General features: G+C 46.5%; 2 protein-coding genes across 2 annotated transcripts; both read left to right on the top strand.

Moving 5' to 3' along the window:
* Positions 1-748: 748 nt before the first annotated feature.
* On the top strand, positions 749-10,777 carry eif4ebp2 (eukaryotic translation initiation factor 4E binding protein 2). The gene is made up of 3 exons (XM_084321599.1): positions 749-1,039; positions 2,053-2,223; positions 7,750-10,777. The coding sequence occupies exons 1-3, from the start codon at positions 904-906 to the stop codon at positions 7,779-7,781; spliced, it is 339 nt and encodes a 112-aa protein (XP_084177725.1). The 5' UTR covers positions 749-903; the 3' UTR covers positions 7,782-10,777.
* A 7,055-nt stretch (positions 10,778-17,832) lies between these two features.
* On the top strand, positions 17,833-20,868 carry LOC311234206 (uncharacterized protein). Its single transcript, XM_084321330.1, has 3 exons — positions 17,833-18,406; positions 19,756-19,815; positions 20,122-20,868. The coding sequence occupies exons 1-3, from the start codon at positions 17,855-17,857 to the stop codon at positions 20,593-20,595; spliced, it is 1,086 nt and encodes a 361-aa protein (XP_084177456.1). The 5' UTR covers positions 17,833-17,854; the 3' UTR covers positions 20,596-20,868.
* Positions 20,869-22,275: the final 1,407 nt, after the last annotated feature.

Here is a 22,275-nt window from a genome sequence, read left to right as displayed (position 1 = left end):
ACCCAAAAAGGAATGTGAATCACTATCCCACTTTCAAAAACACTCTCAAAGAACACCTACGGGAGACTGCAATTCGAAACTGGCAAATGTCCTAACCCTGTTGTACAGTAAATGACCAAGTATGGCTTTGTCAGTATTCCAATGTACAGTGTACAGTGTCCCCCACCCACCCCCTACCCAACCCCCCCCCCACCTCCAATGTACAGCCCCCCCCCCCCCCCCCCCCCCACCTCCAATGTACAGTCCCCCCCCCCCAACCCCACCTACCCAACCTCCTCAAATGTACAGTTTCTACGTCAAATACACTCTTTTCTGGACACTTTTTGTATCACAAACAGTACTGTATTTGCAAATCTGGTATGTCATAAATGTATATAGATGTAGCAGTACTGTCTATCTGTATGTCATGTATGTCATATATGTTATGATGAATTGAAAATGGGGGACCCTGATGTAAACAAGACGAAAGTATTTCTCTGGTGTGCATCCCCTTAACAATTGTATGTATTGAGCTGTACTGTACTGTACCCATTCTGCAATCTGTTAATAAACTTTTCAATCAATCAATCAATCAATCAATCAATCAATCAATCAATCAATCAATCAATCAATCAATCAATTGTACAGTAGGTGGCGGTATGCGCCTTTCTATGGTTGCGACCCGCCATTAACTACAAAGAAGAAGAAGAAGTTGTGCTTCCTTGCCTCCTGCTGAAGGAGGGGACGGTGACGCGGTGCTGCTGACGGCCGGGAGGACGCACGGAGCGACGGGAGAACGGACGCTCTTTGGGACGAGATAAAAAGAGAGGGAAAGGGCCCTGGGTTCCACCGTCCGTCGGGGAAAAAAATATCTAGATTTGTCGCCAATAACAATTTGATTTGTCTTCAAATCGGCGCTGAAAAATGTCGACCAGTCGTCAGTTTATTAGCGAGAGCAGGGCCATCCCGACCAGGACGGTGTTGATCAACGACACAACGCAGCTACCTCATGATTATTGTACTACCCCTGGAGGCACTTTATTCTCAACCACTCCGGGAGGTAATGCGATTTCTGCTTACCATATTTTTCATATTTTGTTGTAGGTGAATTGCGCTTGGAACGTGTTACCACAATGGCCAAACAAACGTTGTGTGGTGCTGTCACTGTGTGGCCTAGAATCTAGGCTAGCCCTGTCAGCCGATCAAAACAAAAACAAAGCTTTGTCCCGCCCCCTTGTCTTGCCTGGCTGCCGCGTGATTGGCTCGTCTGCAGCCCTGTCAGCCGATCAAAACAAAAACAAAGCTTTGTCCCGCCCCTTGTCTTGCCTGGCTGCCGCGTGATTGGCTGGTCTGCCGCTCAGCGGATCGAAGAATTGCGTCATTCATTCATTCATACATCCATTCTGCATCCATTCATTCAAATAATGATTCTGAAAAGTACAAAGAAATATTCTCTGACTCTGAAGCACAATGACAATATCAATATAGAGAAATAAAAGTATTGAGTTCATCTGTTTCACACGTCCAGCCTATATTTTATTAATATTTGTAATATCTAAATATGTGAAATAATTATTATTCTATATACCTACTTACACCTGCATATAACCCATATAACTATGTATGATAGCATAATTATACAATAATGCTGTATATACCATATATATATATATTTATTCTTACTGTATATATATATTATATTCACATCAATCTGTATATACCTGCATATAACTATTTTTACATATCTGTAGATACTATATATATATATATCTGTACATATCCCTTACCTACTCTTACTAGTTACACTGCTGGCCAGTATGACATTGACACTGTACATATTAATACTACAACTCTGTACATACATCTGATTAGCACTATACTCAGCAGTACTAATATATATATTTTATACCCAGTCTACTCACCTGTACATTGTATATTACTATTGCACTTGACATTTGCACTCTGGTTGGATGCCAAACCTCTTTTCCTTGTACTGTACCTGTCCTGTGCTCTATGATGACAATAGATTTTAATCTAATAAGATGACAAATAATTATATATTTCCTTTCTCAGGAACCCGGATCATCTATGACCGTAAGTTCCTATTGGACAGGCGTAATTCCCCCATAGCCCAGACCCCCCCGGCCCACTTGCCTGTCATCCCTGGGGTGACGAGCCAAAATGTCCTGAGGGAGAACAGGAAGAACCAGGCCATCAACAGCCACGACAGCAAGCCGGGAGCAGGTAATGAACCAGGCCCAGGCTGTTCAGTCACCGCTCACTTTCACGCAGACAAAACCCTCCGTGGATCTTTACAGAGGGTTCAGATAGACAGAGTGGGAAATTACCACCAGAGTCAACCCTCTGTGGGTCTTTACCGAGGGTTCATCTTCATCTACATTTACATTTAGTCATTTAGCTGACACTTTTATCCAAAGCGACTTACAAGTTCTGTACGACAAGTCATCAGGAAGGGCACAACTCTATCAGCTGAGTAACAATGTTCATCAAAGTGTTGAGTGCTACAGTGTAGGTTAGTATATTAGGACCAGTGCATGATAATAAGTTTAGTTGGGGTTAGAGTTTTTTTAATTTATTTTTTGATAATGATTGAAGAAGTGCGTCTTCAGTCTATGGCGAAAGATTGGACGGGTTTCGGCTGTCCTAAATGTGATGGGGAGTTCGTTCCACCATCGTGGGTCAAGGACAGAGAATAGGCGACTTCTCTTTGATGACCCTCCCGGAGCTCGGATAGGAGTAGGTCTGAGGCGCAGGGGTGTGTTGCTCATGGGACGGGGGTTGCACGCCGAGCAACCGGCTCTGTGAGCAGAAGCACGTGACGCTCGTGCACACAGGAATGCGCTGCACTCGACTGATGCGCCAACTCGCCAAGAAGTACCCACCTGGCTACTTCGCATAACAATAGCTCAGGTCGTCAGGTGTGTTCAAATACGTCCTCAGATACATTCACACAAAACTTGTGAATGAAATGTGTTACATTCCATTCCTAGAGGCAATTAGGCACTGTCTTTAGTCTGTGCGCACGCAAGGGAACATTTATGCGCATGCGCGGGAGCGCACATGCACGTGGCGTCATTAAAACACAGTGCAACCAGGTATGAAATCACCAACCACCACTGCTGAGGCGGCCAGAGGATGCAGAGCGTAGGAGTCTTGAGGGTGTGTAGTTAGAGACCATTGACCGGAGGTAGGCGGGAGCGGTTCCCTTCGCCGCACGATATGCCAGGTCGAGGGCCTTGAAGCGGTTCAGATAGCCAGAGTGGGAAATTACCCACCAGACAAATGCAGATAAACACTGTAGCTGGTAAGTCTGTCTATTCTACCAGACAGTTTCTCCATCGTTTAGATCAGGGGTTCTCAAACTTTTTTATACCACAACCCCATTTTATTCAGGATTTCTTTTGGCGACCCCACACTTAACCCTTTCACTGCCACACGACAGCAGGTTAACCCTTTACTATCACACTACCGTCGGTAGTGTGGCAGTGAAAGGGTTAACCTGCTGTCGTGTGGCAGTGAAAGGGTTAACCTTCTGTGTGTTGTCGCAGTGAAAGGGTTAACCGTTTGGTAGTGCGGCAGTGAAAGGGTTAATGTATTGCGTCATTTCAACGTGAAATTAAGGAATATCAAAATAAAAGCACACGTTGTTGAACTTGATCATACATATTTATTAGAAGATTTAATTACAGCACTATGTTATCAATACACATTTATAAATATAATTATTTTTTATTTTTTTACATGCCAATGTGCTGTCACCTACCCACGACCCCACTTCGGGTCGCGACCCGTAGTTTGAGAACCGCTGGTTTAGAGATTGCTCACCTTTCTAGGATTCAGTGTTGCTGGTCGGATAGTGAATGTAGCTGGTCAGATAGTGAATGTAGCTGGTCAGATAGTGAGGATAGTGAATGTAGCTGGTCAGATAGTGAGGATAGTGAATGTAGCTGGTCAGATAGTGAGGATATTGAATATAGCTGGTCAGATAGTGAATGTAGCTGGTCAGATAGTGAATGTAGCTGGTCTGATAGTGAATGTAGCTGGTCAGATAGTGAATGTTGCTGGTCAGATAGTGAATGTAGCTGGTCAGATAGTGAATGTAGCTGGTCAGATAGTGAATGTAGCTGGTCGGATAGTGAATGTAGCTGGTCAGATAGTGAATGTGGCTGGTCAGATAGTGAATGTAGCTGGTCAGATAGTGAATGTAGCTGGTCAGATAGTGAATGTAGCTGGTCAGATAGTGAATGTAGCTGGTCGGATAGTGAATGTAGCTGGTCAGATAGTGAATGTGGCTGGTCAGATAGTGAATGTAGCTGGTCAGATAGTGAATGTAGCTGGTCTGATAGTGAATGTAGCTGGTCGGATTGATTGATTGATTGATTGATTGATTGATTGATTGACAACTTTATTAACAGATTGCAGAATGGGTACAATACAGTACAGCTCAATACACACAATTGTTAAGGGGATGCAGACCAGAGAAAGACTTTCGTCTTGTTTACATCAGGGTCCCCCATTTTCAATTCATCAGGACATATATGACATACTTGACATACAGATAGTCAGTACTGCTACATCTATACATTTATGACATACCAGATTTGCAAATACAGTACTGTTTGTGATACAGAAGGAGTCAAGAAAAGGGAGTATATACATTTGACGTAGAAACTGTACATTGGAGGAGGTTGGGTGGGGGGGGTTGGGTACATTGGGATATTGACAACCATACTGGGTAATTTACATTGGAGGTGGTGGGGGGAGAAACACTGTATAAACAAGCAAAACTGTACAATTGAGGGGGGGGGGGGGGGACACTGTACAAACAAGCAAAATTGTACATTGGACTATTGACAACCATACTAGGTAAATTACTGTACATTGGAGGGGGTTGGGTTAGGATATTTACAGGGGCCAGTTTTGAATTGCAGTCTCCCGTAGGTGTCCCTTGAGAGAGGTTTTGAAAGTGGGTAGTGATCCACATTCCTTTACAGCTTTGGGTAGGGCGTTCCACATTGATGTGGTATAATTGCGAAACGTGTTTAGTCCCTTATTTGAGCCGAATCTGGGTTTAACATGATTTGTGGAGCTCCCTCTGGTGTTGTGATCGTGGTATTCACTGACCTTTGGGAAGTATTTTGACATGTACATGGGTACCTTGGTCGTGTAGTGTATCTTGTAGACCAGGCCCATTGCAAGTTGCTGTACTCTGTCGTCTACTCTAAGCCATCCTAGGTTGTCAAAGTGGGCAGGGGTGAGGTGGGTTCTAGGAGTAAGGTCAAGCAGTAGTCTGACCAGTTTGTTTTGAGATGTTTGTAATTTTGTTTTTAGCGCCTTTGAGGTGCTTTGGTACCATGAGGTGCAAGCATAGTCGTAGTACCCCTGAATGAGTGCTCCTGCCAGAGTCTTCAGGGTATTCTTGTTTACCACCAGAGAGGAGGATAGTGAATTGCTGGTCAGATAGTGAATGTAGCTGGTCAGATAGTGAGGATAGTGAATGTTGCTGGTCAGATAGTGAATATAGCTGGTCAGATAGTGAATGTAGCTGGTCAGATAGTGAGGATAGTGAATGTAGCTGGTCAGATAGTGAGGATAGTGAATGTTGCTGGTCAGATAGTGAATGTTGCTGGTCGGATAGTGAATTGCTGGTCAGATAGTGAATGTAGCTGGTCAGATAGTGAATGTAGCTGGTCAGATAGTGAGGATAGTGAATGTTGCTGGTCAGATAGTGAATGTAGCTGGTCAGATAGTGAATGTAGCTGGTCAGATAGTGAATGTAGCTGGTCAGATAGTGAATGTAGCTGGTCAGATAGTGAATGTAGCTGGTCGGATAGTGAATGTAGCTGGTCAGATAGTGAATGTAGCTGGTCAGATAGTGAATGTAGCTGGTCGGATAGTGAATGTAGCTGGTCAGATAGTGAATGTAGCTGGTCAGATAGTGAATGTAGCTGGTCAGATAGTGAATGTAGCTGGTCAGATAGTGAATGTGGCTGGTTGGATGGTGAATGTAGCTGGTCAGATAGTGAATGTTGCTGGTCAGATAGAGAATGTAGCTGGTTGGATGGTGAATGTAGCTGGTCAGATAGTGAATGTAGCTGGTCAGATAGTGAATGTAGCTGGTCAGATAGTGAATGTAGCGGGTCAGATAGTGAATGTAGCTGGTCAGATAGTGAATGTAGCTGGTCAGATAGTGAATGTAGCTTGTCAGATAGTGAATGTAGCTGGTCAGATAGTGAATGTAGCTGGTCAGATAGTGAGGATAGTGAATGTAGCTGGTCAGATAGTGAATGTAGCTGGTCAGATAGTGAATGTAGCTGGTCAGATAGTGAATGTAGCTGGTCAGATAGTGAATGTAGCTGGTCAGATAGTGAATGTAGCGGGTCAGATAGTGAATGTAGCTGGTCAGATAGTGAATGTAGCTGGTCAGATAGTGAATGTAGCGGGTCAGATAGTGAATGTAGCTGGTCAGATAGTGAATGTAGCTGGTCAGATAGTGAATGTAGCTGGTCAGATAGTGAATGTAGCGGGTCAGATAGTGAATGTAGCTGGTCAGATAGTGAATGTAGCTGGTCAGATAGTGAATCTGGTAAACCTTGGAATTGGAATTCTCAAGAAGTAGAAAAAACGTAATAAAAAAAAACTTTCGTACTGTCTTTTACTATCATGCACTTTGCTACTAAGTAATCTACCTTGCCTATATTACTACCTACTATGCTAATATGTCTATACTACTAGGCACTCAAGACCGTAGCACTCAAGTTCGACACTGTTTGACGTACAATCTTACTTACTCCTTAGCTGCCAGAGTTGTACCCTTCCTGCTGACTTGTTTTCTCTTTGGATGAAAGCGTTCAGCTACTGTAAATGACTGAATGTAAATGTGAAAAAGTAGGGGGCGGTTGGGTAGCGCAGTGGAGAATGCACTCGCCTACCACCGCAGAGACTCTGGGATCGAATCCAGCTGTCAGCGGTGCCTCCGGCTTGGTCAGTCGTCCCTACTAACACAATTGGCAGTGTTAGCGGACGTGGGAAGCCGGCGGGGGATGTGTCCTGGCCGTTGTAAACTGCGTGTAGTTTCCAAAACACGTTGATGCCATAAGCTTCTGACTGGTCGGTCTGGGCGCCTGTTCAGCCGGGAGGGGAGCGGGGAGGAAATCGTGTGAACCTCCGCACGCGTCACATTCCCCCAGTGAGAGTCCTCGCTGTCAGGTGAACAGAAGCGGCTGGCTGACTCCACATGTATCGGAGGAGGCATGTGGTAGTTCTACACCCTCCCTAGGCCTACAGTGGGACAATGTGCGCAACGACCAGGAAGGGAATTGGCATAACGACTAAATTGGGATGGGAGCTGTTCTCACTTTACAGAAAAAGTGAGAACAAACCTAAAATAATAAAATAAAAGTAAATGTGAAAAAGTTTGTTTCCTGCCCTGGTAATGACTAGTCAAGTCAAGAGTTTTATTTGTCACAGCATACAAGTATACAATGAAATGCGGGGGGTCTTGCCCGCAACGATGTGCATAATACAATAGTAATAATAAGAATCCAATAGAACGACATTGTACAATAAAACAAGTAAACAAAGTAGGGCATATCGGTATATGTACACATGAGTTATTTACAGAGCATGGTAGGACATGCTAGGTCCTAGTGCAATACACTGTTAGCTACGGATGAGGCACTGGGTACACTGTTATACAATGCAATGCAATGACTAAGACATGGCGATATGTTGCATTGTGTGTTCCAGGTGACGACGCCCAGTTTGAGATGGACATCTAACAACCGACGGGCACGACACCAGAAGAAGAAGAAGTAAATTAACCTGGCATACGTGTGCCAGTGGCTTGGCTTGTAGAAACCAATGTTGTAAGCCCTCACGGCGGCCATCTTCTTTAGCTCTCTGTCTCGCTGCTGGGTGTGATGTGTGTGTAAACCGTGTGGCAACACAGTAATACCATAAGGTACCACCCTGGAAACTAGCCGGAGGCTCGGGTCTTATTCTAATTAGATTCCACGGTTACCACCACCGCTAGCCGTACACGTCGACCACGCGACGAGGTAAAGGGTCTGCATTTCATGCATTTCTGATTTGTCACGTGGGCGACGGCGTCCGCGTCAAAGCTTACTGTGATAACACGTCCTGTAAGTCACAATCCTTACCAGAGCACACTGTAAAACGGATAACTATTTGTTAGGGATGTCCGATATTATCGGCCGATATTGGCATTAAAATGTGATATCGGAAAATATCGGTATCGGTTTTCAAAAAAAATATTACATTTCTATAACCTTTATTTACCCAGGCAAGCAAGTAAGAACAAATTCTGATTTTATTTATTGTCAAAAGTAAGCATAATGTTGTGTTAATTCCACAACAAGAGATATGTAATGTTAATTACCTGAAATTATTCCGTTTTTTGGGGGGGAAACCCTGCATATATCGGTTGATATCGGTTGATATCGGTATCGGAAATTAAGAGTTGGACAATATCGGTATAACGTTATCGGTAAAAAAGCCAATATCGAGCATCCCTACTATTTTTAGGCTATAGTCAATGGGTCCAGGAAACTACAAGATGCTGTACTTTGTAAAACAACGTACTGGCCTTAGAATCAGTCAAAAAAGGTTTGATGTTAATCAGGATCTTTGGTTTTTGAAGATTAATTTTGAAGACAAATTACTACCGTAGTATTATTATTTAGATTCGATTTTCTGCTTTTTGGAATTACTTGAAATGCTCCACAATCTTTTTTTTCCAGTTTTGTTTTTGTTTTAGTTTCCAACCGAAGCTACGTAAAGGGATGCCCCCCGTTGTTTTGTTTTTTCGATTAGCTTAAAAGTTCACGTCATTCCAAAGATAATTGGAAAAACATTGCATCTTTTCATTGTCACCTCAAGCCTACATCTTTCATATTCTGGGGGTAAAATCATGATGTAAAAGAGACTTTCTAACTTTAAGGTTATGTGATGTATCTGTTTTTGCAGCAGAAAATGCATGATTTTATTATTTCATAGTACTGTGTCATTACTCATTATGTAATGGGATTGATTAAAAAAAAAACTGCAAAATGGCTTTTTATTTAGGTTCCTTTGAAGATTTTTCTTTAATTAATCAGCCTTTGTTGTATTTACTACCATAACCTTACTGTAGCAATTTAATTTGCACGTTGCTCCTGCCATAAAGAACGTTTATACAACAGCATGAAGCTGCAGATGCTATGTTTACTTTGCGTTACTTGGCTTGTTACGTTGGCAAGAGCTTTGTGTTGATAATTTAGCGATACTACTGGGCACAGAGGTCAGACGTTGGGTGTTTATAATAATAAATCGCAAAACAAAATGTAGTTACCTGTCAGCGCGGCATTGGAAATCGTCTAATCCTATAACATTCATTTTGGGTGAATGTTTTTTTTTTTAAACTTGAAATGATCCAGGTCTTTTATATGCATTTTATTTTTGAATAACGTTATTTTAGTTAAGATTTTTCAGAAATTAGAATAATTAGTAGAGGGGCTGGTTGTAATAATAGTTAACCAATCAAAAATAATCTGCAACGTTGCACTTACACACATACACACACACACACACACACACTCCTCTTATTAAGTCGAGGAATTGTTTGCATACATGGTCATTTTATAAAAAGAATATTTAAAGTCAGGGAACCAGTGGTAGCGGCTTGCATTTGGGCTAGGTAGATAAATATCCCTGGGGAAAAACAACCGATCCATCTTAATCCATTCTCTTGTTACCTTCTCACTCTCACATGTGCTAAGCCTATCTGCCCATGCCTTACATGGCTTTAGTTTAAATGCAGGGACTAAAACGTCCGATACTCGCATCAATTTAGACTTTCCCCACAGAGATTTGTTTTTATTTTTTTAAACCGCAATGTTTCGAGTCAATATCATAGCAACTGAGATCTTTTTATTTGTCCGTTCCTTTTGTCTATACATACTGTATTCCCTTCCAAGCGGCTGTGATATTTTTTCAAGGCTTCCATGTCACAATGTGACTGCTTACGTGTTACATTATCACATGCTTCATCCTCGACTGTACCAAGAGCTCGATTAGTCCGACCACGTTTTCTGTTGTCCTCGACCACGCTTTCTGTTGTCCTCGACCACGTTTTCTGTTGTTGTCCTCGACCACATTTTCTGTTGTCCTCGACCACGTTTTCTGTTGTTGTCCTCGACCACATTTTCTGTTGTCCTCGACCATGTTTTCTGTTGTTGTCCTCGACCACGTTTTCTGTTGTCCTCGACCATGTTTTCTGTTGTTGTCCTCGACCACGTTTTCTGTTGTCCTCACCGTGGTTCTTGTTCCACCTGCCTGATTGTATTCCGTCCCGCTGTGAACTCTGCAAATACAGACGCCCCCTCTCTTCCAGTTATTACCACAAGTTCGTTTCTCTGCACGATTGGGATGACTGAATGGGAGACGTTATGTTTTATCAAAGCACCTTTTTAAAAACAAATATTTTCTTGGATATGTCTGGTCTTATACGTTGAGGGTTTGCTTGTACCCGTCTTGCATTGCACATTTTTTGGGATGGAAAATTAAACGTTTTCTTTATTATGGGATCAAAATGCAACTTGCAAATTCATTTGATGTCAGTCTGGTTCGACATTGAGGGCTTACCGTTGTGTTTTGCAGAGAGAGATTTGAAACCTACTGTAACTCTCTGTCTCGATTTTGAATTCAATTAGTTTTGAGTGAAACGCCAATGCCAGTGGACACTGTTGCAGCAAGATCAATAAAACTCATTAACAAAGCGGTGTCCGTTTGTGTTTCCTCCTATCAAAGTTTAATATCATGTACTAGACTTTTACTGAAGTTGAATTCTGATTTGACAGTGATCTTTTCTATTTCATCATGATATTTGTACTTTTACCTATAGGTAAACAATTTGTGTACTTCTTCCAGCTTCCAGCCTGTTATTCAGACATCATAAATACAACACAGATTACATGATGTACATCATTGAGGTTTAGATCAACGTGTTCACTTCATTCCTACTCCCTCTTCCAAGTTTTAATGATCTCATACGTAGGTTATAGGTTTCTCACAATCTGTTAGGCACTTTATTGTGATGTTTACTTGTCTCTTGTTAAACATAACACCATGACACTTCACGCTTGGTCACCGATCCGCTCGTAGAGGGCCTCCGTAACCACCATGGGTGCAACCTGTAAGAAAAATGTGTCATATAAACATTATGGTGGATTCTACACAACACTTTTCACTACAGACTACATGGTCCAACATTAAAGCAACAAGTTGTGTTGTCCGTTCTCATTTATATATATATATTTTTTAACATTTACATTTTTACATTTTGTCATTTAGCTGACGCTTTTATCCAGGGTTAGGGTTAAAAAATAAACAGCACAAACTGACTACTTCCGGGTTTTACAGGAAACAAGACAATGTGAATCCCTGCCCACATTCAAAACCACTCTTAACGATAGGTTATGTAGATAACCTAGTTATATTAGTATTGGCTGAGCTCCCGCTCTGAGCCTTACGAGATACTCTATATCGCCTGTGATACCTAATGTATCTCCCACGAACAAAAACACATGCACCCCACCTGTATGGGGCCCCGCCCCTTATGGTGGCACCACCCATATAATCATGACTCTGGTCATGACACACCCTTCCTCGCCAAAAACCCGTCCCAGGAAAAGATCCCTCAAGAGGGAACTCAGGGCGCGCAGAGCGGGAGCTCAGCCAATACTAATATAACTAGGTTATCTACATAACCTATCGTTATATATCGTATGGCATCGCTCCCGCTCTGAGCCTTACGAGATAATGGGGAAGAGCGGGTGCGAGACCCGACAGATGTACCCCCTGAGGACCCGTAAGCCCACATCAAGGGGTGCGGGGAGCCCTGTCACCCCATCCTTCCTAACGAAGGGGGGGCGCAGTCAACTCCACCTGAATGCGAACAAGAGGGAGCCAGAACCCCTTGAACACACCGTACAGGCGGAACCACGTGTGACTCAACACACTGCGGCCCATACCCATACACTCCCGCTACCCGACCAAAGGACGGGAAGCAGGAAAGGCCACAGACCCCAGAACCGCCTGGGAGACAGAACCCCCGGTCATGTCCATGAGGTAAAACCTTACAAAGGGGCCCGGTGAGGACCATGAAGCTGCAGCACAGATGTCCTCCACCGAGGCCCCACCCAGGAGAGCGGCAGAGGCAGCCACCCCACGAGTGGAGTGCGCCCTGACGCCCCCAGGGGGATCCTGCCCAGCCAACGTGTAGCAGAGGGCAATACCCTCGCACAACCAATGGGACAGGCGCTGCTTCGACAGTGCCTTACCAGCACGAGCCCCACTGTAACAGACAAAAAGCTGGTCGGTAACCCTGAAGTCCTGAGTACGGCTGAGGTAAAACCCCAAAGCACGGACTGGACATGACAGGTGAAGGCCCGCATCTAACTCACTAGTGTGAGGAGGAGGACGAAAAGCCTGAACCACAATATCCCGGGAGCGGAAGGAACTCCGGATATTCTTAGGCACGAAAGCAGGATTAGGTCGCAGAGTGGCACCGCAATCGGTCCGAAAAGACAGGCACTCTGGACGTACCGAGAGAGCACAGAGCTCACCCACGCGTTTAGCGGAAGTGACAGCCAGTAGGAACGCGGTCTTGAAAGACAGCCGTCCCAACGGCGCCTGCTCGAGCGGCTCAAACGGGGCCAAGGACAACCGACCGAGGACCAATTGAAGATCCCAAGTCGGAGCCAAGGAGCGTTGCACCGGCTTAACGCGTCGAGCGCCAAGCAGGAAACGCTTCACAAGAGGGTGGCTGAACAAGACATCCCCCTCAAATCCCTCATGATAGGAGGATATAGCTGCCGCATATACCCTCACTGTCGAAGCCGACAGACTATCAAGGAGAGACTGGAGATAACCCAGAACAGCATCCAGGGGGCAGGAGACTGGGTCCCAGCCCCCCCCCTTACACCATTCTTGGAACGCACGCCACCTGCCCGCGTAAACCGCGACAGTGGAGGGAGCATGCGCACACCGGATGGTATCAACCACTGCGGGATCCATCCTCTCCAGACTCACCCTCCCACCAGCCACACCACCAGGCGTTGACCCAACACCGGAGGCTGGACAAGCACTCCGTTGTGCTGCGAGAGGGCCGTCGCTGACCACGGAATGACCCAAGGAGGAGCGACCAGAAGCTGGATTAAGACCGGGAACCACACTGACGTGCCCCGGTCCGGCGCGACCAGGATCACCGTCCTGCGCTCCCTCCGTATCCGCTCCAACAGCTGACTCAACAGCTGTACAGGAGGGAAGGCGTACAGAAGACCGGGCGGCCACGGAAAGGTCGAGAAGGCATCCACCCCCAAGGGGGGATGATCCGCTCGACTGAGCGAGAACCACAAGGGGCACTTGTGAGAACGTCGGCATGCAAACAGATCTACCGAGGCCTCCCCGAACCGATCCCAGATCTGTCTGACTATGTCGGGGCGGAGTTCCCACTCGTCGTGACGAGGACCGCCCCGAGACATTATATCCGCCGCCACATTTTCCGTACCAGGAACGTGGAGCGCCCGCAGACTGCGCAGCCTGCGGGATGCCCATAGCAACAGTTCGCGCGCCACCCGGAGCAGGCGGGCGGAACGAGTCCCACCCTGCCTGTTGATATACGCCGCCGCCGTCACATTGTCCGTCCTGATCAAAACATGCTGGCCTACCACCAGGTGGCCGAGCCGTTTGAGGACCAGGAGGACCGCCTTCAACTCCAACACATTGATATGCAGGACAGCTGGGTCGGCATGACCCGTCCAGCTGCCCCCCACTGCGTGGGTCCGAAACGCCCCTCCCCAACCCGTGAGAGAGGCGTCGGGGAAAACCGTGACGTGGGAGCCTCTGCTGCCCATGGGGACCCCAGCGGAGAGGATACCCAGCCTCCCCCAGTGGGCGAGATCCCCCCATATCGACAAAGGAACCGTCAACCGTCTCCCTTTGCCCCACACCGGATCTATTCTCAAAGAGAGAAACCACCTCTGTATCCGCCTCATAAAGAGGAGGCCAAGAGGAACCACCGTGTGGGCCGCCGACATAAGGCCCAGCAGACGCATCACCTGCAGCGCCGTAACCGTCCCTCCCAGACGGAAACCCCCGAGCGCGTGACGGAGATCCCCCCGACGCTGCTCCGAGAGGGTCGCAAGCATGGGCTTCGACCTCAATGTCAAGCCCAAGTACTCCACCTGTTGACTGGGAAGAGGGGTACTCTTCTTCCAATTCACAGCAAAACCCAGGCTGGTGAGGAATTCCACCACCAGTCGAGTATGAGACCTGGCAACCCCCTCTGAACGGCTGAGGAGCAGAATGTCGTCGAGATAGAACAAAACTCGTATCCCCCGACGACGTAAAGGCCCCAGAGCAGCCGCCACGCACTTGGTGAATGTGCGGGGAGCCAGAGAATAACCGAACGGCATTCTGTGGTACTCGTACGCTACGCCCTGAAACAGGAACCGTAGGAACTTCCTGTGAGGAGGGAAAATGGGTATGTGAAAATACGCATCCTTCAGGTCTATGGAGGTGAACCAGTCCCCCCTCCTGACAGCAAGCAGGAGGAGTCGGACGGTCAACATCCTGAATGGTCTCACTACAATCAACCGATTGAACATGGACAGATTCAGTATAGGTCTGACCCCCCCAGTTTTCTTGGGCACCAGAAAATAGCGGGAGTAGACGCCCGACATTGCGTCCTCTCTCGGGACCACAACGACGGCCTGCTTCGCCAACAGAGATCGAATCTCGTCGGCCAGGGCTGTCACCGCGCCCGACCCTGACAACAGGGTCGGCACCAAACCTGAGAACGGAGGATGGGGCCGCGCAAACTGCAAAACCAGCCCCGCCTCTAACGTTCTCCTCATCCACCGATTCAAGGGACATTCCCGTCGCCATATGTGAATATAATCCCACAGCGCCCCCGCCGTCAACTGACGCTGGGCCGCAAGGAACAGCAGATAATTGGCCCGGTCCCCCCCGTCGTGCAAAGCACCCAAGGGGGGACCCCGACAGAAAGGGCCGGTTTGATACGGGAGGAGCGGTCATCAAACTTGTGGACACACACTCACCCCCTGAACACCCCTCCAGCACACGCTGAGGAGCCGTTCCGCAGCCAGACACGCAAGGCCTGAGGACCCCATGGGCTCCTACACGCCGAAGCCCTGTAGTGATATTACTACCACTCAAATCACGCCAGCCTCTCCTTTGCAGACCACTGCCGGTTTGACGGGAGTGGGAGGCAACAGCGCGATACCCCGCCTGGCGAGGGCGAAGCCGGGGTAACCCCTGCTGAGCATTCAACAGAAGAGGCACCGAGTCCCCCTGCTGACCACTGAAGCTAGTGGCAGCTGCAACACCAGGTTCCACCCACCCACAACCTGCGGTGTAGGAACCACGCGACGACGGAACATTCTCACGGACAGACCCAGGCTCAGCCATCAACTGGGTGTCAGCCCCTGTCTCCATGAGAAGTGAAGAATGGGGCCGCATACGCTTCAAAGAAGGTTCGCGGCCCGCAGCCAAAGGAGAACGCTCAAAGCCCCGCTTCTGGGGATACCAGAGAGAGGACCGAACGGGGAGCGGGCTGCTCGCGGCAAAATGACGACGGGGTGGTTTACCAACCCCGAAATCACCAAAAATGGCCGATCCCTCGGCCGCCAAGACTGTCGGCCTTGCGAAACCCTGTCGATTCTCCAACCAGGGCACCACTGGCGGGGGAAACATGGCCGCCTGTCGAGGATCTCGCCACAGTCGTTGACGAGACCGTGCTCCCACCCCTGGCTGCACAGCGTGAGGCGGTGTAGGACCCGAATCAAAAACCGCCTGCGCCTCCACAGAACGCCCAAAAAGACTATCTGTGGAAAAAGGAGTCGTGAGGAGAGAAAACCTATCCTCTTCCCCAAGAGGAGACTGCTCCAACCAAAGATGCCTAACAACCAAAGTCGATAGCATCCGAATCCTCCCCGCAGTTATAGCTTGCGACTGAGTCAAGATCTCTATAACACCACAAACATGAATCACGTTCATAGTGTCGGTTGGACTCAAAGACCTACAACCCGACGCCATCTTGGATAGGAAAGTAGCCAGCTGAGCCACAACACTGGCCGCCGCTAAATGCCATCCTGCAGCAGTATACCACTCATCCGTCCATACTGCCACCCTCCGAGCCGACATGCTATCAAGCAACGGCCGGGCGGAACGTCGTTCATCCCCGCCTGGGCACAACAAAGAAGCTACCTGGCTACTTAGCCAAGGTACCCCCGGGCTGCACCCCGTCGTCAGCCCCTTCACCCGCAAAAAAGGTAAATAGAGCTCAGCGAACCCCCCCACACCCACCACCGACTGACCTTCATCAATGAAGGTGGCAAGAGGAGGGAAAAGCGGAATCCCGCGGCGGGGATTATTAGACATTCCAGCGTCAACATCAGCGTTAGCAGAAGAAGCAGTAGTAGCATTAGCATTAGCAGTAGCAGTAGCATTAGCGTCAACAGCATGTTCCAGGATCGCCAAGACATCGCCCACTACAGTGGAACGATCGCCAAGCCGCCCCGGCCCTGGTGCCGAAACATACTCCACAGCACGACCAACACCGACATCGACGCCTACTGACACAGACCTCACCTTTGTACAAGCCGACCCGATAGCCAAACCTTGCACGCTGCCCCTCGGTCCGTCGCCGTCAGCCGAGGAACCACCAGCACAGGTCTGCGTCGTCGAAACAAGCTCCGGAGAATCCAGGGAAACACAATCCTCCGGTAAGCCCTCAACATTATTAATCTTCCTTAATCTTTTCATTCCGCTAGCTCGCATGGTGCATAGCATCCAGTGCGCTGGGACGAAAATAGAGGAAGGGTGTGTCATGACCAGAGTCATGATTATATGGGTGGTGCCACCATAAGGGGCGGGGCCCCATACAGGTGGGGTGCATGTGTTTTTGTTCGTGGGAGATACATTAGGTATCACAGGCGATATAGAGTATCTCGTAAGGCTCAGAGCGGGAGCGATGCCATACGATATATAACCTGTTCCACCCCAGGTGAAATCTGCATAAAATGTATGGGAGGCTGCAATTCGAAACTGGCCACCGTAAATGCCCAAAACCCCCACCACCTCCTAATAGACAGTCTCCTCCCCACCGCATGTATATATTCCCTCCCCGCCGTATGTATATTTCTCTCCCACCCACCCACCCCCTCCTAATGTACAGTCCCCTCCCCATCATATGTATATACTCTGTCAGGATCTAGGGGTAACAGTACTGTATATTTGAATACTGTTTATGTCACAAATGTATCAGTACTAAATACCTATATGATGTCCCTATGCCATAAATGTCATGTATGTTGTGTATGTCATAAATGTCTATATGAATTGAAAATGGGGGACCCTGATGGAAACAAGACAAACGTCTTTCTCAGGTCTGCATCCCCTTAACAATTGTATGTATTGAGCCGTACTGTATTGTACCCATTCTGCAATCTGTTAAATAAAGTTTTCATTCATTCATTCATACAAGCCCGAATTCCCGCCTCAAACAGAGTACAAGCCCCGAAGCCCCGCCCAGACGTTGGGCTTGCGGTTCTGCAGATATACCCTACTGCAATAATCAGCAATCGATACATGTAGTACAATGCCAAAGCGATAGGTGGCGATGTAAGTTCAAACGTGAAGGCCACTTCAACCAATCAGAAGGGGTTAGCGTTAATACCGGAAGCTGAGCGGAAGCGCGGAACACAAACCTCCCTCCTGCTCAGTGCTCACAGACAGCCACAACAACAACTCTACAGCACCAGCAGCGAACATGGCAGCAGCACAGACTCGTTTCGTGTGGACCGACAGTGAGGTGGAACTACTCCTGAGCGTGACGAACCAATACAAGGTGAACAAGAGAACACAATCCGTCCACTGGGAGTGCGTTCACAGCAAACATGAGGACATTTTAGCGTTATTCGTCGAGCAGTACCGCGGTGGTGGAACGGACTCCGACTTTCCACACAAGAAGGAGGACATCACCGAGGCTAGACTCATCAAGAAGCTCAAAGGAATGAAGTCTAAGATGCTCAAACACTTCCAGTCTAAATATCGAGGTGCCGATGACGACAACGGTCGCAGGAGTGGGTTTGGAAGAGTGGTCTTCTTGCATTTCGAACTTTGTGAGCAAGTGTGGGGTGCGTCACCTGCGGGCGCCAGGATGCTTCCATCGGGAGTACAAACGGCTGATTTCGTTGTACCAGAAGCTGCTACTACAGAGTCAGATACCGACACAACCCAACAGGAGATGGAAGAATCGTCCGATTCGCCAGAACCAGGGCCCAGTAATCTTGCGGTGAAACAAAGAAGAGATCTATTACAGGTAGCTATGGATCATAAATGTATACACTCTCTTTGTAAACTCTTTTTTTTGTACTCATAAACAGTACTGTAGATCTGGTATGTCATAAATGTCTAGATGTAACAGTACTGTCTATCCGTATGTCATGTATGTTATGATTAATTGAAAATGGGGGACCCTGATGTAAACAAGACTAAATTAAATAATGTTCAATCAATCAGCCTACTCGTTGTAGCTAGTTTTACAGATGGTGGAGGTAAACGGTACGCGTCTACCTTAATGATAAGCAAGCAGTGCAAAAATGCTTCCGCATTCGTCACCGCACGCCACTACGGTAAAGCGCCTTTCTTTTCAGGCCCGCTTTGGGAGCTGTCGTGCGGAAATAGGCTGTCTATTGCCATTATCTTTGACAAACTCTAACCTTAACCAGCTCCTTAACAGCGCCTAAACTTAACCGTTCTAACCTTAACCAACTCCGAAACAATGCCTAACCTTAACCTTAACCTTAACCATGCCTAACCTTAACCGGCGAAAGAATACACGTTAAAAAAAAAATATTCGATGGGATTCGAACTCGCCAGCAAACGAGCCATAGGATCCACAGCCATGTAGTCTTGCCAATTGAGCTATTTCTAGATACTGAATAAGGGGCGGTGACTTATATATATTGAGCTCCGCTCGTGTCGAACCAAGGCGGGATCTCATGCACATGCGCGGGCACCTCGCGCGAGCACGCCGGCGCACGCACCTGAGCGAGCACGCCGCCGCCGGTGCACGCACGGGCGCTGGGCGGCGGAAAATGAAAGGCGCATTACCGCACGACACTACGGCAGAATTGCTTCCGCATTCTTGCACTGCTTGCTTATCATTAAGGAAAACGCAAACGGCGTCGGTACTCTACCCCCCCCCCCCTCCCAGTGAGCTGTGGTGTTCCACAAGGAAGCATACAACCACCTCCAATGTACAGTCCAACCTCCTCCAATGTCAAATTTATATACTGTCTTTTTTTGTATCACAAACAGTACTGTATTTGTAGATCTGGTATGTCATAAATGTCTATATGTAACAGTACTGTCTATCCGTATGTCATGTATGTTATGATGAATTGAAAATGGGGGACCCTGATGTAAACAAGACGAAAGTCTTTCTCTGGTCTGCATCCCCTTAACAATTGTATGTATTGAGCTGTACTGTATATTGTACCCATTCTGCAATCTGTTAATAAAGTCTTCAATCAATCACACACACACACACATTTTAAGCTAGCAAAAAAATGCCATGAGAACCCACAGGGCTCTAACCAAAATGCCACGGAGCTGATTAATGTGGTTTACAATTAGCCTAATTTCTCTATCTTTTTATCCCCAAAGGCAAAACTCCAAGGACACAGACAGGATCGCCTGAAAAGAAAGCGTCCTGTTGACACACAGGTAATCATCGTTGGTGATAAAGCAGAAATGTTCTGTGTAACAGATGTGAAGCACAGTGCCAGTCCCAGTGCGATGGTACCGTGCTGATGTAGCAGAAGTGAAACTAGCCCCTTGAGGCATTGGCAAATCAGGCCAAAGGAGTATTGACGGGCTAATGCGTCTAACTCGTCGTGGTCAGAATGTTCTGCCCACAAGCAAACACTGGTATTCTTAACATAAAATGTCAGACTAGTAGAAACCGTGGTGAACTGATTGACTCAGATCTGATCTTAACTGTGCCATTTAAATACAATTCTGATTCGACAGCTCCAGCATGCAATCGAGGAAGACGTCAAGATGAAGAAAAGGATCCTCGACGTGTGGGAGGCGTCGGAGTTGCAGTCAAATGAAAATATGAAGAGTATGGCAAATACCCTAGATACAAATATGAAGAGTATGGCAAATACCCTAGAGACACTGACCAGGTCCATTGTAGAAGGAATTACGATGATGAGACAATCCAATATGCAACATGCACCTCAACTCTTCAACATGTCACCACAACCATATGAACATCATAGTGGTCAGAGGCATTATGGAAGCCGCTGTGGCACATCCCCACACAACTCTTCAGCAACACGTGGACAGGGCACATACTCTCACAACTCGGCTTCCGCAACACCTGGTACCTACCTACATACCCTAACTCCAGCAAGACCTGGTACATACCCACACGACAACAGTTCATTCAACACATCAGCAATGGATACCCTTTTGGGAAATGGTACAGATAGTGAGTAAATGTGTAACGAGGCAGGTGTTTCCCTTCTTTCTCCCCCCATCCCTCTGCAAATTTTTTTACTAGTTTGTACATTTGAGTAAAAATAGGTGCCTTAACAGTTATATTATGTTTTATATTGCATGTCTTTTTTTTTACCATGCATATCTTGTGTCATCTATTATTTTTTCAATGCCTATTGTATTTTATATTTGTATTTTGCACAATATAATAGACAAAGAGTTAACACTGTAAATTGTATATTGCATAGTACATAAGAACCAGTTTTTCAGGAACCTAGCATGTCTTTTTTTACCATGCATATCGTGTCTTATCTATTTTTATTTTAACAAATAAACCTCTTGATACCTCACATTGGAAAGATTTGCACCGACTTATTACTATGCACTGTTAAGAGTTTGCTAGTTTGTACATTTTAGACGGCAGTAATACCTACATTCTAATTGTAAACAAAAGTAGATTGTACTATAATAGCAGTCATTATGCACAAGGGCTCACAGACTAAAAATTATGCCAAACTAGGGAGGCCACTGATACTGGTATGGGATATTGGTTTGATACCAGGCAAACATGTAATATTGGTAACTGAGAATTTCCCTGATACTGAAAACCGATACCAAGAAAGATACGATAAGATATTCCTTTATTGATCCCCTTGGGGAAATTCAGGAATAAAGTAAAGTGACTTGATTTTCTGCACACTCTAATGGAGAAACATTTATATCTCAATCATTTTTGTCAAATGACGGTCCAAATCTATACTGTACTGGCCGATATACAAAGCCCAGGTATCGGGCCTGAAAAAGTCAGACCGGTGCATCCCTAATTAAAAGGATGGTCATAACATTTGATATTCAGACTGAGAGGTCCGATGAGTTCAATGGCCACTTTTCAAGTAGGCAGTGTGATTCTGGCAGACACAAGATTTGAATATTCAGGATGTAGGTACATAGTGGATGCATGTATCCTTTAGTATGATAATTTGTGTAATGTAAATTGGATGTGGGTGCTTGTTGCACCCGGGGCACCTGGGTGTGGGCATGCATTGTTTTGTGGTGTAGATGTCTGCAAAGCCAGACAGTATTGTGTGGCAATATACATACATATATTGCATTGGGGCAAGTAAAAACAAAATGGTCACTTTTCTGCCCTTCTGTTAATTAAGAGGTTCATAGAGTCTGGGGCCAGGCTGCATAGATCTATAGTGTTCCAGGATTCTGGCGACCTGTTTTTTTTGTAGGCCTTGGAAGTCGGTCAGCACAACTGTCTAGCGGCTCCCCTTTTGCAATTCCCTGTACATCCAACGTCCATGTTTAGTTGCCCTTGTATACTGCCGCCTGCTAGGTTTCTCACCATGTCCTGGAGAGATGCAGCTGTCTGCTTGGGTCACACACATGTAGTCATGATTATGGACTATAATGTGACTATGGCGATTCATAGGCTGCAGCTTCAACTCTTAAACCCCTGGACTCGGCCTATCATTATTATCATCATTATTACTGGTGACAGATATGATAGGGACATCCACTACAATAACCACCACTGTGTCCTTTACGAAAAGGTTGGATGTAGTTGAAAGGCGTAACTATCATTGGTATTTGTTTATTTTTAAAGCCCTTATTGGTAAACCTCCCTCTTACACCACAATACTGTTGGAATGGAATCTTGGGGGATTGATTGAT

The sequence above is a fragment of the Notolepis coatsorum genome (genome assembly GCF_963971535.1).
Source record: "Notolepis coatsorum genome assembly, chromosome: 9".
Taxonomy (NCBI): domain Eukaryota; kingdom Metazoa; phylum Chordata; class Actinopteri; order Aulopiformes; family Paralepididae; genus Notolepis; species Notolepis coatsorum.
This window is presented reverse-complemented; position numbering and strand designations above follow the sequence as displayed.

Excerpts from the sequence above, each read along its gene's own strand:
- eif4ebp2 (XM_084321599.1), top strand. The coding sequence starts at position 904 with ATGTCGACCAGTCGTCAGTTTATTAGCGAGAGCAGGGCCATCCCGACC. Across the intron at positions 1,040-2,052 it reads ATTCTCAACCACTCCGGGAG|GAACCCGGATCATCTATGAC; the intron begins GTAATGCGATTT and ends TTCCTTTCTCAG. Across the intron at positions 2,224-7,749 it reads CGACAGCAAGCCGGGAGCAG|GTGACGACGCCCAGTTTGAG; the intron begins GTAATGAACCAG and ends TGTGTGTTCCAG.
- LOC311234206 (XM_084321330.1), top strand. The coding sequence starts at position 17,855 with ATGGCAGCAGCACAGACTCGTTTCGTGTGGACCGACAGTGAGGTGGAA. Across the intron at positions 18,407-19,755 it reads AAAGAAGAGATCTATTACAG|GCAAAACTCCAAGGACACAG; the intron begins GTAGCTATGGAT and ends TTATCCCCAAAG. Across the intron at positions 19,816-20,121 it reads AGCGTCCTGTTGACACACAG|CTCCAGCATGCAATCGAGGA; the intron begins GTAATCATCGTT and ends CTGATTCGACAG.